Here is a 19,313-nt window from a genome sequence, read left to right on the forward strand (position 1 = left end):
TCTTGGGTTTTTTGTAGGTATTGGGATTGTGAATTAGTAGGGTTATCTAGAAAAGTCTATGGTTGCCTGAAGTGGTTCTCAATCAGAGGCAGGTGTTTATCGTTGTCTCTGATTGGGAAACATATTTAGGCAGCCATATTCTTTGAGTGTTTGGTGGGTGATTGTTAACAATTCAAAACCTGAAAAATTGGGCGTGCAAAATTATTCAGCCCCCTTAAGTTAATACTTTGTAGCGCCACCTTTTGCTGCGATTACAGCTGTAAGTCGCTTGGGGTATGCCTCTATCCGTTTTGCACATCGAGAGACTGAAATTTTTTCCCATTCCTCCTTGCAAAACAGCTCGAGCTCAGTGAGGTTGGATGGAGAGCATTTGTGAACAGCAGTTTTCAGTTCTTTCCACAGATTCTCGATTGGATTCACGTCTGGACTTTGACTTGGCCATTCTAACACCTGGATATGTTTATTTTTGAACCATTCCATTGTAGATTTTGCTTTATGTTTTGGATCATTGTCTTGTTGGAAGACAAATCTCCGTCCCAGTCTCAGGTCTTTTGCAGACTCCATCAGGTTTTCTTCCAGAATGGTCCTGTATTTGGCTCCATCCATCTTCCCATCAATTTTAACCATCTTCCCTGTCCCTGCTGAAGAAAAGCAGGCCCAAACCATGATGCTGCCACCACCATGTTTGACAGTGGGAATGGTGTGTTCAGGGTGATGAGCTGTGTTGCTTTTACGCCAAACATAACGTTTTGCATTGTTGCCAAAAAGTTCAATTTTGGTTTCATCTGACCAGAGCACCTTCTTCCACATGTTTGGTGTGTCTCCCAGGTGGCTTGTGGCAAACTTTAAACATTTTTTTATGGATATCTTTAAGAAATGGCTTTCTTCTTGCCACTCTTCCATAAAGGCCAGATTTGTGCAATATACGACTGATTGTTGTCCTATGGACAGAGTCTCCCACTTCAGCTGTAGATCTCTGCAGTTCATCCAGAGTGATCATGGGCCTCTTGGCTGCATCTCTGATCAGTCTTCTCCTTGTATGAGCTGAAAGTTTAGAGGGACGGCCAGGTCTTGGTAGATTTGCAGTGGTCTGATACTCCTTCCATTTCAATATTATCGCTTGCACAGTGCTCCTTGGGATGTTTAAAGCTTGGGAAATCTTTTTGTATCCAAATCCGGCTTTAAGCTTCTTCACAACAGTATCTCGGACCAGCCTGGTGTGTTCCTTGTTCTTCATGATGCTCTCTGCGCTTTTAACGGACCTCTGAGACTATCACAGTGCAGGTGCATTTATACGGAGACTTGATTACACACAGGTGGATTGTATTTATCATCATTAGTCATTTAGGTCAACATTGGATAATTCAGAGATCTTCACTGAACTTCTGGAGAGAGTTTGCTGCACTGAAAGTAAAGGGGCTGAATAATTTTGCACGCCCAATTTTTCAGTTTTTGATTTGTTAAAAAAGTTTGAAATATCCAATAAATGTCGTTCCACTTCATGATTGTGTCCCACTTGTTGTTGATTCTTCACAAAAAAATACAGTTTTATATCTTTATGTTTGAAGCCTGAAATGTGGCAAAAGGTCGCAAAGTTCAAGGGGGCCGAATACTTTCGCAAGGCACTGTATTATTTCTTACATTGTTAGCCCAGAATCTTAAGTGTTATTACATACAGCCGGGAAGAACTATTGGATATCAGAGCGACGTCAACTTACCAACATTACAATCAGGAATACGACTTTCCCGAAGCGGATCCTTTGTTCGCACCACCACCTAGGGCATTTGATCTGATCCCAGAGACCGACCCAAAATAACGTTGCCGCAGAAGAGGTAGACTGAGCGGCCTCCTGGTCAGACGTTGGAGGCTTGCACACCACCCACTGCTTCCGAGTATATAACTCGCCAATGTCCAGTCTCTAGATAACAAGGTAGACAAAATTAGGGCAAGGGTTGCTTTCCAGAGAGACATCATGGATTGTAACATACTGTTCCACGGAAACATGGCTCTCTCGGGATATGTTGGAGTCAGTACAGCCACCCGGATTCTTTATGCGTTGTGCCGACAGAAATAAACATCTCTCAGGGAAGAAGGGCGGGGGTGTATGTTTCATGATGTAATCGTAACAACATACAGGAACTCAAGTCCTTTTGTTCACCTGACCTAGAATTCCTCACAATCAAATGCTGGCCATCTTATCTCCCAAGAGAATTCTCGTCAGTTATTGTCACAGTCGTGTATATCCTCCCTCAAGCTGATACCACAACGGCCCTCAAGGAACTTCACTGGACTATATGCAAACTTAAAACCAAATATCCTGAGGCTGCATTTATTGTAGCTGGGGATTTTAACAAAGCAAATGAGAACAAGGCTACCTAAATTCTATCAGCATATTGATTGTAGCACTCGTGCGGGCAATACACTTTGTCACTGCTACTCTAACTTCCGCAATGCATACAAGGCCCTCCCTTCGGCAAATCTGAACATGACTCCATTGTGCTCCTCCCGTCATATAGGCAGAAACTCAAACAAGATGTACCCGTGACGAGAACTATTCAACCTTGGTCTGACCACTCAGGAATCCACGCTTCAAGATTGTTTTGATCATGTGGACTGGGTAATGTTTGGTGCATCCTCAGAATAATATCAATTTATTCGGTGAGTGAGTTTATAAGGAAGTACCTGTTGTACCCACTGTTACTATTAAAACCTACCCTACCAGAAACCGTGGATAGATGGTGGCATTTGCGCAAAACTAACATCACAGTAAACCATGAAAAGATGACTGGGAATGTGGCAGATTACAAACAGTGCAGTTATTTCCTCCGCAAGGTAATCAAACAAGCGAAATGTCGGTATAGGGACAAAGTGGAGTCGCAATTCAATGGCTCAGACACGAGATGTATGTGACAGGGTCTACAGGCAATCACAGACTACAAAAAGAAAACCAGTCACGTCATGGACACCATCTTGCTCCCAAACAAACTAAACACATTTGCCCGCTTTGAGGATGATACCATGCCACCGACGCGGGCCCACCCCCCTCCCCTCTGTTGTGAGTAAGACATTTAAACGTGTTAACCCTTGCAAGGCTGCCAGCCCAGATGGCATCCCTAGCCGCGTCCTCAGGGCATGCGGAGACCAGCTTGATGATATGTTTACGGACATATTCAATCTCTCCCTATACCAGTCTGCTGTCCCCACATGCTTCAAGATGGCCACCATTGTTCCTGTACCCAGAAGGCTCAGCCCCCTCCTGTACTCCCTGTTCACCCATGACTGCTTGCCTTCAACTCAATCAAGTTTGCAGACGACACGACAGTAGTGGGCTTGATTACCAACAAATACGAGACAGCCTACAGGGAGGAGGTGAGGGCACTTGGAGTGTGGTGTCAGTAAAGCAACCTCTCACTCAATGTCAACATAACAAAGTAGATGATCATGGATTTCAGGAGACAGCAGAGGGAGCACCCCCTATCCACATCAACGGGACAGCAGTGTAGAAAGTGGAACATTTTAAGTTCCTCTGCATACTCATCACTGACAAACTGAAATGGTCCACCCACACAGACAGTGTGGTGAAGAAGGCGCAACAGCGCCTCTTCAACTTCAGGAGGCTGAATAAATTTGGCTTGTCACCTAAGACCCTCACAAACTTTTACAGATGCACAATTGAGAGCATCCTGTTGGGCTGTATCACCACCACCTTGTATGGCAACTGCACCGCCCACAATCGCAGGGCTCTCCAGAGGGTGGTGCGGTCTGCACAACGCATCACTGGGGGCAAACTACTTGCCCTCCAGGACACCTACACCACCCGATGTCACAGGAAGGCCAAAAAGACCATCAAGGACAACAATCACCCGTGCCACTGCCTGTTCACCCCACTACCATCCAGAAGGCAAGGTCAGTATAGGTGCATCAAAGCTGGGCCATCAGACTGTTAAACAGCCATCATTAACACAGAGGCTGCTGCCTACATACAGACTTGAAATCATTGGCCTCTTTAATAAATGGATCACTAGTCATTAATAATGCCACTTTAATGTTTACATATCTTGCATTACTCATATGTGTATATACTGTATTTTATACCATCTGTTGCATCTTGTCTATCCTGCTCGGTCATCGCTCATCCATATATTTGTATGTGTATATATTCTTATTCCATCCCTTTAGATTTGTGTGTATTAGGTAGTTGTTGTGAAATTGTTAGATATTACTGCACTGTCGAACCTAGAAGCACAAGCATTTCGCTACACTCGCAATAACATCTGCTAACCATGTGTATGTGATCAATAAAATTTGATTTGCATTCACAGTAAATGCTGCATATGCCGGCTTAATCGGAAATGACCTTTTACATTTAAATCACACTATAGCGCTGAACTTCGGCGATTGGAATTGATCCAGCCCTAAGATGTTTTACTTTCCTTTTCAGTAAGTCATGCATAACATGGCACAACGGTTGCAGAGGATCGAGCTCTTTTTATATATTTCATTTTTTTAAGTCATGTGGCAGTCCCACTCCTTACATATTTTATTGGTTGATGGTACAATGGCGAGAACACAGGAAATTAAGGAGAGAGATGTGAGTCAGAAGGGCACTGGGTCAGATTTGAACCCATGCCCACACAGTATATGTGTGCCAGGGTCTACGGCCCTGTAACCGCTGGAGCACGGGTAGGTTTTTATTTTATTTAATGGTCATCGGGTCTTCGATATTAATGTACACATGGAAATTCTTACGTCAGAGACATCATTGTATATTTTATCTCTCTTAGGTAGGTGAAAGCTACAACTTATTCCTTGAGGTGGAAATGTTTTGTACAGTGTCAAACTTAAACGTCTAGTAATGTGAAATATCAACTTCTTAAGCTGAGCACTGAATACCTCTTGTTACAGTCCTGTTATGCTCTTTTCTTATGTACACTATCAACTTAATATTTATCTTTACAATGATCTAAATTGTTACACTGCAATAAAATGTCTCTTTACTCAGTTTCTTCCTCATTGACAATATTCAAGAAATCAGACGCTAAATAGATTAAACATGAACTATTACATTTTACACACATTCTGAATGATTGGGAGAGATTTTTTCCATTTCACCATTGCGTTTACTCTTTATAGCATGTCATCATTATTCCTTTCAATTAAAATGGAATATTTCAGAATGTATATTGATAACATCTTTGCCTGATTTTGATTATTAATTTCACATTTAATGAATATGTAACATCAAATTGCAGAGCAACACTCCAAATCAACACAATTAAAACCATCACATTGGTATAAATTCTATACAGTCAAGCTTAAAGAAATCATACACAGTAACATCAGAGCTTTTCAACTTAAGAGGAAATGAGAAATGGAGTGAGCTGATATTGCTTTCCGCTCTCATCGAGTCGTGATCTTATTAGTATTACCTTCATGTAAATCATAGCTTCATTTTAAAGATGAAAGATTTGGAAATCTGTGAGGGAGAGGTCCTATAACATTTAGTCAATGCCAACACTGTTATGATGGATAATTGCGAGGATGCTTGCAAAGACTCACTTTCCAGCCATAGAGCTGTTGGGAGAGACAATACAAATCCTTAAAGGGATAGTCCATCCAAATGACAAACATTCGGATTACTTTACCCTGTAAAAAGTCTATGGACAAGGTAATTGCATAGTATTTGGAGACAGTGGACAGGTAAACCAAACTAAAGCATGGATGGTCTTATCCATAGACTACTTACAGGAAAACCAATATTATATATTTTTTTATTTGAGTGAACTATCCCTTTAATAGTTAATGGGCATGTTCTAACATACATTATACTATGAATTGATCCTTCCCTTTAATGCAGTCCTGCAGTGACTATTCAGTAACAATGGATATCAACATGAATTTATACAGATGTCAAGGAATGTTGTTCTTCTGTAATAAGAAGTTTGCCACAGTCTTCCCCCTCCCACCAGCTCACAGTTCCCCCAGCATGCTTCTCCTCCCCCTCTCTCTAGTCCTGCAGAATCACCGTGGCGATCATTGTGCCATTGGCAGGGGCCTCTTGGAGGGCTTGACCTCCATCCAGTACATTGGCTGATTAAAAAGGTGAGCTGCCCCTGGCACAACCTCACTTTTTCTGTGCAAATTGTAATTTACCATGGAAGCAGTTGCATAAAGTACTTAAGTAAAAATACTTTATAGTACTACTGTAGTAGTTTTTGGGGGTATCTGTACTTGACTTATTTTTGACAACTTTTACTTTTAATAATGTACTTTTTACTCCACACATTTTTCCTGACACCCAAAAGTACTTGTTACATTTTGATAGCTTAGCAGAACAGGAAAATAGTGCAATTCACAGTCATCCCTACTGCTTCTAATCTGGCAGACTCACTAAACACACATGCTTCATTTGTAAATGATGTCTGCATGTTGGAATGTGGCCCTGTCTATCCATGTATTTTTTTAAAATAAAATACAAATGGTACCGTCTGGTTTGCTTAATATGAGGAATTTGAAATGTTTTACTTTTGATACTTAAGTACATTTAACCAAATACTTTTAGATGTTTAAGTTAAAGAAGAGGTTAATGCTAGCCTGGTCTCAGATTTGTTTGTGCTTTATTGCCAACTCTCTTATGTAAAGGGAGTGCCAAAAGTGTGACAATAACCATAGAAGTTAGCAAGACAGCACAAACAGATCTGGGACCAGGCTAGGTTAATGTTACTTTATTTTTAGCCTTAAAATAAGCAGTCACTGGATGGATAATGTATCTGTTTCATAGAAATCACACTACGTTCTAGAAAGCAGATACAGAACAGAGCTATTCTCCTGCAGGGGGAGTCGCCGGTTCTCCCTCTATCTCTCTTTTAGTGATTGTCACATAGATGCCATTCTTGGGTCCGAGAGTGGTGTGAGACTTCAACTCCAGAGGAACCTGCAACATACATGTAGAAGAGCAACATGTTAAAGAGCTAGGATACAGCATAGACTGGGTTGTATACATGTGACTCTGTATTTTCAATCTTATTATGACCTTTACAAATGGAGGTTGGGATAAGTGCCAAAATAAGAAATATTGGCCCATATTCATAAAGTGTGTCAATATGAATGGTGATCTAGGTTCAGTTTTGCTTTTTAGATCATAGATCAATATGCTTATATGGACAGGGGTGACCTGATCCTAGATCAGCATTCCTACTCTAAGACTCTTTAGAGAATATGGAGGTTTAACCCACCTTGGTGTCTGTGCAGGCCACAATGTTGAACTTCCTGAAGACATGCACCAGGGCCATCTTGATCTCCAGCTGGGCCAGCCTCATGCCGACACAGCTGCGGGGCCCCGCCCCAAACGGCAGGTACACAAACGGGTGTCTGCTGGCCTTGGCCTCCACTGTGAATCTGAATGGCAGAGTAGAGGCCTCAGTGGTCAGTATTGGAATACAATCTGATACTATACTTCTGTATTGTATTATCACGTGTCAATGTTGTCACTCCATGTTGTACAGAACATTAACATAATGTGAGGCAGTGACAAGTGTCCTGTAGCTGTGCTGTGTAACAATGTAGCTGTGCTGGGACTTCTCTATGTTAGATTGATACGATAGAAATGGAACCTAATTACTGAGCTACAGTAGACTGACTGCCGCCTACCTCTCAGGGATGAACTTCTCTGGCTCGGGCCAGTACTCTGGATCATAGTGCAGATAGCCTGCAGGGATCTCCAGGGTGGCTCCCTTGGGTAGGAACTGTCCATTCACCATGCAGTCCTCGTCAACTTCACGGGCAAACCTGAAACAAAATGGTTGCTCAGTTTCCACAATGCACATAATGAAATGATGAACTATGGAAACATGGGGGACATTTATTTTATTTCACCTTTATTTAACTAGGCAAGTCAGTTAAGAACAAATTCTTATTTACAATGATGGCCTACCCAGACCAAACCCTAACCCGGATGACGTTGGGCTGATTGTGCGCTGCCCTATGGGACGCCCAATCACGGCCGGTTGTGATACAGAATCAAACCAGGGTCTGTAGTGACACCTCTAGTACTGAGATGCAGTGCCTCAGACTGCTGCGCCACTTGGAAGCCCAAACATGGTCATATACAGTACATAAGAGAGTTGTCTTGTGAATCATTCTAATGTCAATATTATCAATACTTTAAGGCTCTTACCTGAAACCAGGCGGGTAGAGGCGCAGAGCTTCTGATATGACCATGTCAAGATATTTCAGCTCCTGGACATTGGTGTAATCTGGTGAATCCTACAACAGAGAAAATAACACAATCTTGCATTCCTATACTATCGAGTCAATACTGAAAGCACGTTTGACACCAAAAAAATCAAGAAAAGAAGCAAAGTGCAATTCATACTGATGCCAGCAGAGTGCAGCAACTCATGTTATTCAAGACTATGCTATGGTTATGAGTTTATTTGGAGAGCATGGCTGAGAATGTAAGAGTTTGGTGTTTGTTACTGCACCAAATAAACCACAAAGATTAACTACATCCTAGATGAATGTATGGATGTTGAGTGACTGAGTCGACATTAACACTGTTAAACAATAACTACGCTGAACAAACACCCCGCTGTCCCTAAAACACTGCTGTTGTGCTCAATGTGTGTGTGCATGCTTGTACATTTGTGCCCATGTGTGTGTGGTTCGGTGGTTAGAGGGCCAGTCACTGCCCTGTGTGAAGAGTGTGTGTGTCTGGGGACAATTCCAGAGCCTGTAAAAACGGGGCTCCGTTGTCTGGCCTTCCTGTCACTTCTCATTGGCCGTCACACAGTTCCCCAGGGGAATGACATGTCCCTAATGAGCGCTAAGAGCTAACACGGCTCTCTGCTCCACTGATAAAGCCTAAACGCTGCTAGCTGCCAGACCTGTTGTGTAAGATGGGCTTGAGAGAGAGAGAGCGCTTTTCAATGTGTCTGTAGCCTAGTACCACAACACTCTCCGCCAGACTGTGGATGAAATATGTAGCATGCAGCGACAGTGTTATTTCCGCCTGTAGTGCCGGTGTACCTAATGATTATTCATGCTTGGTTTACTGCCAGGCCAGGGGAGAGGGAGCGTCTGTGGAGTTGAGAGTTAGTTGGAGCATTTGTATTCCGACGCCATGATTTCCTAATTATGCAGATTCAATGACAATCACTTATCCAAATCCTGCAGGGCAGTTTAACAAAGCTGATTCCACAAGTTAATCGGGAACACATTGGCCCCAGTGTGTGTCTGTGTGTGTGTGTGTCTATCCGTTTGTGTGTGTGTGTGTGTGTGTGTCCGTCTGTGCGTGTGCATCAAACACCCTGGTTCTGCACCACGGGGCGTGACGTACCTCACAACATTGTGCCCCATCAGATATCAGTGTTTAGCATGCCTCAGCCCTTTAGTCATCAAATAAGCCCATTGTTTATTCCAACGGCACACAGAGACCTAGAAAAAACACACTCCCTTTCACTGAAAGATGGCACAGCAACATCATCAAGATTTAGAAATGTACTACATTTAGTGTACACTGTAGAAAAACGTTTTACAACAGAAAACAAAAATGTTAATATTGTCCCTCCCTGTATTCTGCCATTTGCTACCTAATGAATGTGGGTTATAATACACAGGAAAGCTACTGATGCGCAGTGTTCTATAACAGAGGAATAGGATTGATTGACCTGACCAACCTGACCTTACAGCAATCACAGTTTGAAAGTTACAGTGTGAGGTCAGACAGTAATAACCGTGGGCTCTGGAGTGGCTAATGGATGGAGGGACTGGGTGGAGAGGAGCCCGCTCTGTCTATCGCCTGTCCTGGGGGCCACCAGAGGGCACAGGGGACCTGGAGAGTGTGGTAAAGCTCCCCACCTTTAGATATCCTCCTAAGACCCCCTTAAGCACCTGAGTTGTTTTGATGTCTGCTTGGCTGCATCTGCATGTGGTACAAGTGAAGCGGTGTCATGATAAGACTATGTCGGCGAGCATCTAGACCGCCATTTCCCTCTGTTTTGTGGGCGAACGTACAATCACTAGAGAACAAACTGGCGAGACTATCCTATCAACAGGATATTATAGTTCTTTAAGTCCCATGTTTCTCGGAGTCGTAGCTGAACAAGGACATGGATAATATACATTTTGCTGGCTTTTCCATGCATCGTCAAGATCAGAAGGCAGCCTCGGGTAAGATAAGAGGTGGAGGGGTGTGTCTTTGTTAACAACAGCTGGCGCATGATCTCTAATGTTAAGGAAGTCTCAAGTTTGGCTCACCTGAGTTAGAATACCTCATGGTAAGCTGCATACCATACTAGCTGTCTATTTACCACCACAAACCGATGCTGGCACTAAGACAACACACAACAAGCTGTATAGGGCCATAAGCAAACAAGAAAATGCTCATCCAGAAACAGTGCTTCTTGTGGACAGTGATTTTATTACAGGGAAACTTGACCTCATTTTTAACAGAATGTCACCTGTGCAACTAGAGAAAACTAGATCACCTTTTCTTCACACATAGAAACACATACAAGGCTCTCCCTTGCCCTCCCTTTGGCAAATCTGACCATAACTCCTGATTCCTGCATACAGGCAAACACTCAGGAGGTACCTAGGGATGGACATGAGTACTCGAAACAGATGTCAATGCTTTATATTTAACCAGAGATATTCAAATCAAATGTTATTTGTCACATACAGATGGTTAGCAGATGTTAATGCGAGTGTAGCGAAATGCCTGTGCTTCTAGTTCCGACCATGCAGTAATATCTAACAAGTAATCTAACCTAACAATTTCACAACAACTACCTTACACACACACGTGTAAAGGAATGAATAAGAATATGTACATACAAATATATGAATGAGTGATGGCCGAACGGCAGAGGCAAGATGCAGTAGATGGTATAGGGTACAGTATATACATTTGAGATGAGTAATGTAGGGTATGTAAACATTATATAAAGTGGCATTGTTAAAAGTGCCTAGGCTACATTTATTACATCAATTTTTCTATTATTGAAGTGGCTAGAGTTGAGTATGTTGGCAGCAGCCACTCAATGTTAGTGAAGGCTGTTTAACAGTCTGATGCCCTTGAGATAAGAAGCTGTTTTTCAGTCTCTCGGTCCCCGCTTTGATGCACCTGTACTGACCTCGCCTTCTGGATGATAGCGGGGTGAACAGGCAGTGGCTCGGGTGGTTGTTGTCCTTGATCTTTTTGGCCTTCCTGTGCCATCGGGTGGTGTAGGTGTCCTGGAGGGCAGGTAGTTTGCCCCCGGTGATGCGTTGTGCAGACCTCACTACCCTCTGGAGAGCCTTATGGTTGTGGGTGGAGCAGTTGCCGTACCAGGCGGTGATACAGCCCAACAGGATGCTCTCAATTGTGCATCTGTAAAAGTTTGAGTGTTTTTGGTGACAAGCCAAATTTCTTCAGCCTCATGAGGTTGAAGAGGCGCTGCTACGCCTTCTTCTTCACCACGCTGTCTGTGTGGGTGAACCATTTCAGTTTGTCCGTGATGTGTATGCCGAGGAACTTAAAACTTTCCACCCTCTCCACTACTGTCCTGTCGATGTGGATAGGGGGCTGCTCCCTCTGCTGTTTCCTGAAGTCCACGATCCTCTCCTTTGTTTTGTTGACATTGAGTGTGAGGTTATTTTCCTGACACCACACTCCGAGTGCACTCACCTCCTCCCCGAAGACCGTCTTGTCGTTGTTGGTAGTCAAGCCCACCATTGTAGTGTCTTCTGCAAACTTGATGATTGAGTTGGAGGCGTGCATTGCCATGCAGTCATAGGTGAACAGGGAGTACAGGAGGGGGCTGAGAACGCACCCTTGTGCGCCCCAGTGTTGAGGATCAGCGGGGTGGAGATGTTGTTACCTACCCTCACCACCTGGGGGCGGCCCGTCAGGAAGTCCAGGACCCAGTTGCACAGGGCGGGGTCGAGACCCAGGGTCTCGAGCTTAATGATGAGTTTAGAGGGTAATATGGTGTTAAATGCTGAGCTGTATTCAATGAACAGCATTCTTACATAGGTATTCCTCTTGTCCAGATGGGTTAGGGCGGTGTGCAGTGGGACTGCGATTGCGTCGTCTGTGGACCTATTGGGGCAGTAAGCAAATTGGAGTGGGTCTAGGGTGTCAGGCAGGGTGGAGGTGATAAGGTCCTTGATTAGTCTCTCAAAGCATTTCATGATGATGGAAGTGAGTGCTACGGGGCAGTCATTTAGCTTAGTTACCTTAGCTTTCTTGGGAACAGGAACAATGGTGGCCCTCTTGAAGCATGTGGGAACAGCAGACTGGGATAAGGATTGATTGAATATGTCCGTAAACATACCAGCCAGCTGGTCTGCGCATGCTCTCAGGACACTGCTGGGGATGCCGTCTGGGCCTGCAGCCTTGCAAGGGTTAACACGTTTAAATGTTTTACTCACGTTGGCTGCAGTGAAGGAGAGCCCGCATGTTTCTGTAGCGGGCCGTGTCAGTGGCACTGTATTGTCCTCAAAGCGAGCAAAGAAGTTGTTTAGTTTGTCTGAGAGCAAGACATTGTGGTCCGCGACGAGGCTGGTTTTTATTTTGTAGTCCGTGATTGACTGTAGACTCTGAACATATACCTCTCATGTCTGAGCCATTGAATTGCGACTCTACTTTGTCTCTATACTGACGCTTAGCTTGTTTGATTCCCTTGCGGAGGGAATAGCTACACTGTTTGTATTCGGTCATGTTTCCAGTCACCTTGCCCTAATTAAAAGCAGTGGTTCGCGCTTTCAGTTTTGCACGAATGCTGCCATCAATCCATGGTTTCTGGTTTGGGAATGTTTTAATAGACACGGTGGGTACAACATCACTGACGTACTTGCTAATAAACCGAATCAGCGTATTCATTAATGTTGTTGTTCGACACTATGCGGAACACATCCCAGTCCACGTGATCGAAGCAATCTTGAAGCGTGGAATCCCGATTGTTCGGACCAGCGTTGAACAGACCTGAGCACGGGTGCTTCCTGTTTTAGTTTCTGTCTATAGGCTGGGCGCAACAAAATTGAGTCGTGGTGAGCTTTTCTGAAAGGAGGGCGGGGGAGGGCCTTATATGCATTGCAGAAGTTAACAATAACAATGATCCAGGGATTTGCCAGCCCGGGTCACGCAATCGATATGCTGATACAATTTAGGGAGTCTTGTTTTCAGATTAGCCTAGTTAAAATTCCCAGCTACAATAAATATATTGGTTTCCAGTTTACATAGAGTCAAATTAAGTTTGTTCAGGGCCGTCGATGCGTCTGCTTGGGGGGGTAAAATATACACGACTGTGATTATGATCGAAGAGAATTCTCTTGGTAGATAATGCGGTCGGCATTTGATTGTGAGGAATTCTAAGTCAGGTGAACAAAAGGACTTGAGTTCCTGTATGTTGTTATGATCACACCACGTCTCGTTAATCATAAGGCATACACCCCCGCCCTTCTTCTTACCAGGGAGATTCTTGTTTTTGTCGGCGCGATACGTGAAGAAACCAGTTGGCTGTACCGACTCCGATAGCGCATCTCGAGTGAGCCATGTTTCCGTGAAACAAAGAACGTTACAGTCTCTGATATCTCTCTGGAAGGATACCCTTGCACTGATTTCGTCTATGTTGTTGTCAAGAGACTGGACATTGGTGAGTAGTATGCTCGGGAGCGGTGCACGATGTGCCCGTCTACGGATCCTGACCAGAAGACCGCTCCATCTGCCCCCTTCTGTGGCGCCGTTGTTTTGGGTTGCCGGCTGGGATCCGATCCATTGTCCTGGGTGGTGGGCAAAACAGAGGATCCACCTCGGGAAAGTCGTATTTCTGGTCATAATGTTGGTGAGTTGACGTTGCTCTTATATCCAATAGTTTATCTACTTCCCCAGAGTCAGATGGACTTGTGGATACCATTTTTAAGTCTTTGTGTCCTGTAAAAAGGAAGTTAGAGGTTGTTTAGCGTTAGCACAATGACTGGAAGCCTATGTGTATCTGTTAGCGTGCTAGATACCCATAGACTTCCAGTCATTGCACAAACATTAGTTAGCAATTGCGCTAGTGCTAGTGCTAACTTCCTTTAAACTGCTCGCAGAGAAATAAAAATGGTATCCACAAGTTTGTCGGACTCTGGGCGCTCATTGCCAATATCTCAAAGTATCCCTTTAAGCCATGGTTTCCCACACTGGCCCCCACTGGGTGCACGTTTTGGTTTTTGCCCTAGCACTACACAGATCATTCAAATATCCATCTCATCAAGCTTTGATTATTTGAATCAGCTGTGTAGTGCCAGGGCATAAACCAAAATGGGCCCCATGACTGAGTTTGGGAAACCTGCTTTAAGTTACTTTGCGATCTGCTAGGGCCATTTAGAATTTGTTAGCTTATAACCCCCCTAAACATAGATAGGTTCCACACTGAAAATATGCAAAAACATTAGTTTGATAAAGACAAAGAGCGTATTTTCATCAGAATCATTAAGCATATGCCTACTCACAAAACAGATGTTGTGGCTGTAATTCAATGTGGAATTGTTCATCCATTTAGAAAATTACAAAGAACAGGCAGAATAAACTACATCCAATGTCTGTATGTTGATTTTGGGTTGATTTTGGCCAAATTAAGCCCTGTTTCAAATGATCACTCTTTGAAAATATCTGTTCTGGGCACGAGATGTGCATCACTTCACACAGCTAAAATGAAATAAGAGCGCCTTGTCTGCTAAATTAATAAAACAAGGCTATGCCATTGCACAGCCATAGACAAGCGCCACTGCTGAGCTTATTGCCTTTTTAGAGATTGTGTTCCACAATGTAATATAACCTGTTGATATTACGGTTTCAATAAATCAATCTTAAATGGAACTTGATTTTTATTGACTGAATATGCACTGAACAAAAATATAAATGGAACATGTCAAGTGTTGGTCCCATGTTTCAAGAGCTGAAATAAAAGATTCCATAAATTGTCCATATGCACAAAAAGCTTATTTCTGTTGTACACTAATTTGTTTACATCCCTATTAGTTAGCATTTCTCCTTTGCCAAAATAATCCATCCACCTGACCGGTGTGCCATTTCAAGAAGTTGATTAAACAGAATGATCATTACACAGGTGCACCTTCTGCTGAGGACAATAAAATGTGCAGTTTTGTCAAACAACAGAATGACACAGATATCTCGGGTTTTGAGGGATCGTGCAATTGGCATGTAGACTGCAGAAATGTCCACAGAATTGAATGTTAATTTCTCTACCATAAGTCGATTCAACATCATTTTACAGAATTTGTCAGTACGTCCAACTGGCTTCACAACCCCAGGCCACGTGTAACCACACCAGCCCAGGACTTCCACATCCGGCTTTTTCACGGGATCATCTGAGACCAGCCACCCATACAGCTGATAAGTGGGTTTGCACAACCAAAGGATTTCTACACCAACTGTTTCAAGGAGTGGGACATTCATCTGAATCCTTATCATAAATCCCTCTATGACCTCCGACTAGCCATCAAACAGGCAAAGCGTTAATACAGGACTAAGATCGAATCATACTACATTGGATGTGGCAGGGTTTGCAAACTATCACAGATTACAAAGGGAAACCCAGCAGCAGGCTGCCCATTGACGTGAGCCTACCAAACGTGCTCAATGCCTTTTATGCTCGCTTCGAGACAAGCAACACTGAACCATGCATGAGAGCACCATTCTGAATGATTCACTATGTGTGCAATAAGTGTTTCCCATGATAAAAAGAAACGGAATAGAGCTAAGCACAGGCAAAATCCAAGAGGAAAATTTGGTTCAGTCTGCTTTCCACCAGACACTGGGAGACAAATGTACCTTTTCAGCAGGACAATAACTTAAAACACAAGGCCAAATATACACTGGAGTTGTTTATCAAGATAACGTTGAATGTTCCTGGGTGGCCTAGTTACAGTTTTGACTTAAATTGGCTTGAAAATCTATGGCAAGACATGAAAATGGCCATCTAGCAATGATCAACAACCAACTTGACAACTTGAAGAATTCTTAAGAACAATATGCAAATATTGTACAATCCAGGTGTGCAAAGTCCGTAGAGACTAATCCCTGCCAAAGGTGATTCTAACATGTATTGATTGACTCAGGGGTGTGAATACTTATATACGTAAATGAGATATCTGTATTTAATTTTCAATATATTTGCAAAAAAAAATCTAAAATCATGTTTTCACTTTGTCATTATGGAGTATCGTGTGTATATGAGTGAGGGGGAAAAAAAACAATTTAATCCATTTTGAATTCAGGCTGTAACACAACAAAATGTGGAATTAGTCAAGGGGTTTGAATACTTTCTGAAGGCACTATACATATCTACCTCAATTACCTCATACACATTGACTCGGTACTGGTACCCCGTGTATTTAGCGATGTTATCGTTACTCATTGTTTCTTTTTTGTGTTATTATTTTTCTATATTTTTCTCAGAATTGTTGGGAGATGCCCGTAAGTAAGCATTTCATTGTTAGCCTACAGTTTCCTGTGGTTTATGAAGCATGTGAAAAAATAAAATTAGATTTCATACATTGTAGGCGTACATAACATAATGGAGGCTCATCCGGGTTAAAACAAAAAAAAATGTAAGTTGAAAGATGAGGAGAGGGAGGCTTCAGGAAGAGATGGGTAGACCTTCCGATGCCAAGTCAGAGGACATGGCGGAGGAAGGGGTTGCTCGTACCCCCTTTACATTGCCACGACTCGATCCTTTATCTTCGGGTCGTTCAGACAGGACTGCTAGGTTGAAGGTGAGGCTGGCCCGTTTAGAAATGGAGCAAAAAGATAAAGAGAGACAAATTAAATTTGTTCTAGAAATGAGGAGAATGGAAATCGACAAGGTGGTGAGGATCCGACAACTGGAGCTAGACGCTAGCTCCAGTGCGACTCCACAACCTGCTTATCATCAAGCCCACTTCAATGTAAGTAGTTGATTCCTATTTCTCTGTGTTTGAGCATGTGGCCGCTGCGCTGCATTGGCCACTGAGGTTTGGCCGCTCCTGTGCAATGTAAATTGTCTGGGAAAGCCCAGAAGTAGTAGCTGCTCTCTCCCTGGTAGACAGTTTACACTATGATACAGTTAAAACTACTGTGTTGCAGGCTTATTCAGGCACTTATGGTGCTTATTCAGGCACTTATGAAGCTTATAGGCAGCACTTCAGGAACCACAACAAACCCTCTCACCGTACTTTTGTTGAGTTTGCAAGGGACAAAGAGTCTCTGTTTAATCGATGGTGTTCAGCCAGCAAAGCTAAAACCTTTGCTGATATTCGGGAGTTGATGCTGTTCGAGGATTTTAAAAGCAACCTCCCTGATAGAATTGTAGCTTATTTAAATGAACAGAAAGTGGCAACATTGGCACAGGCAGCAGTAGTGGCAGATGAGTACGCTTAAACACACAAGACTGTCTTTGGTGCGCCTTGTTTTGAAGGCCGAATGATTACGTCATCAGTGCCTCATTCAGGTCGCTTTTCCTCTGACAACCCTAAACCTTTTCATGAAATCCGTGAATGTTTTTATTGTCACCAAAAGGGTCACGTGATTGCGGACTGCCTGGTTTTGAAAAATAAACCAAAACAGTCCCTGTCACCGTCCCCAAAAATGAAAGTGTGGGTTTAGTCAAGTATTGGCTCATCCGTTGGACCGAGTTATTCATTCAACATTTGGGAAACAGGATCCTGTCTATGCTCCATTTATCTCTACCTGTTTTATCTCCTTAACTGGAGAACAAGCTGATCAAAAGCCTATACAAATCTTATGAGACACCGGGGCGGCGCAGTCAGTAATTGTTACTGATGCTTTACCCTGGTCTCCTGAAACGTATTGTGGCTCGCATGTCATATTACAGGGAATAGAGACAAAAACAGTACCTGTACCATTACACTGGGTCCACTTAGTGTCAGACTTGGTATCAGGACGTTTCTGTGTTGGTGTAGTGTCTACACTGCCAGTAAAAGGAGTCACATTGCTACTAGGGAATGATATCGCTGGTGGTAACGTCACTCCTGTGTTAGAGGTAGTAGACAACCCAGAAATCAGAACTACAGATGATAAATTGGTTCAAGCATTTCCCCATGTTTTTCCTGCTTGTGTGTTAACGAGGGCACAATCTTGCAAGCTAGGAGATGTGGTGGATTTGTCTAGTTCCATTTTGGGAATGTTGAGGTAGAAGACAATGCACCAAGTATTCCTTCTGAAATTTTACTCCCGTAAAAGCTAAGGAAGGGGAAAGCGAAATCGCGCCCCAATTATATGACATTTTTTGGTCTGTCACCCCCGAGAAGGTGATTGAATGTCAAAATGGAGACACCAGTCTTCACAAGTGTTTTGCTTTAGTAATTTCCACTGAGGACGCTAAAACTAAGGAGACTGCCTACTTTATGGAAGCAGGAGTTTTGATGCGTAAATGGGCAGCTCATGACACCGTTAGTGACTGGAGTGAAGTGTGTCAAGTGGTTGTTCCTACACCATTCCGACAGCAGATGCTGTCACTCGCCCATGACCAGGCGTGGTCCGGACACTTGGGGGATAGCAAAGACTTATAACCAAGTCCTTCAACATTTTTTCTGAACAGGTTTGAAGTCTGACGTGGTCCAATTTTGTAAAACATGTCATGTATGTCAACTCACTGGGAAAGCCGCTCTGCCCGATTCCTGTGGTGGGGGAACCGTTTGAAAGAGTGATAATCGATTGTGTAGGTCCGTTGCCGAAAACCAGGTCAGGTAACCAGTTCCTACTAACAATAATGTGCAGTGCTACTCCATACTCAGAGGCTATTCCTCTCCGTACTATAACAGCTAAGACTGTGGTGAAGGCACTAGTGAAGTTGTTCTCTACGTGTGGACTCCCTAAAGTAATCCAAACTGATCAGGGATCCAACTTTATGTCAAAACTGTTCTCAAATGTGTTAAAGGCATTGTGTATTTCCCATCAGTTCTCCAGTCCGTATCATCCAGAGAGTCAAGGGGCTCTCTAACGCTGGCATCAGACGCTGAAGGCAATGCTACGCAACTATTGCATGGATACCAGTACAGATTGGGATGAGGGGGTGCCCTTTGTCCTATTTGTTATTAGGCAAACAATACAAGAGTCCTTACGGTTCAGCCCTGCTGACCTTGTGTTTGGACACACTCCAAGGGGTCTGCTGAAGGTTTTGAAGGAGCATATCTTATCTCCTACACCCAGTAGCGCCCCTAAAACTGTGTTAGATTATGTCAGTAAGATGCGGGAGAGACTGCACGCTGCATGTGCGTTAGCCCAAAAGTCTCTCTCCTCGTCTCAAAAACGCATGAAGTTGCA

The 19,313-nt window shown here is 43.4% G+C and overlaps 1 protein-coding gene across 3 annotated transcripts in view; it reads right to left on the reverse strand.

The window, feature by feature from the left end:
* Window positions 1-5,204: 5,204 nt before the first annotated feature.
* Window positions 5,205-19,313, reverse strand: part of tbxas1 (thromboxane A synthase 1 (platelet)) — a 145,023-nt gene continuing 130,914 nt past the window's right edge. For all 3 annotated transcript variants that reach the window (XM_021574496.2, XM_021574487.2, XM_021574506.2), the window contains exons 11-14: window positions 8,178-8,266; window positions 7,652-7,789; window positions 7,237-7,399; window positions 5,205-6,935 (exon numbers count right to left, since the gene is read on the reverse strand). In XM_021574496.2, coding sequence (XP_021430171.1) covers window positions 6,822-6,935; window positions 7,237-7,399; window positions 7,652-7,789; window positions 8,178-8,266 — 504 coding nt within the window. In that variant the 3' untranslated portion in view covers window positions 5,205-6,821. The remainder of the gene's footprint in view (window positions 6,936-7,236; window positions 7,400-7,651; window positions 7,790-8,177; window positions 8,267-19,313) is intronic.

The sequence above is a fragment of the Oncorhynchus mykiss genome, chromosome 2 (assembly GCF_013265735.2).
Source record: "Oncorhynchus mykiss isolate Arlee chromosome 2, USDA_OmykA_1.1, whole genome shotgun sequence".
NCBI lineage: Eukaryota > Metazoa > Chordata > Actinopteri > Salmoniformes > Salmonidae > Oncorhynchus > Oncorhynchus mykiss.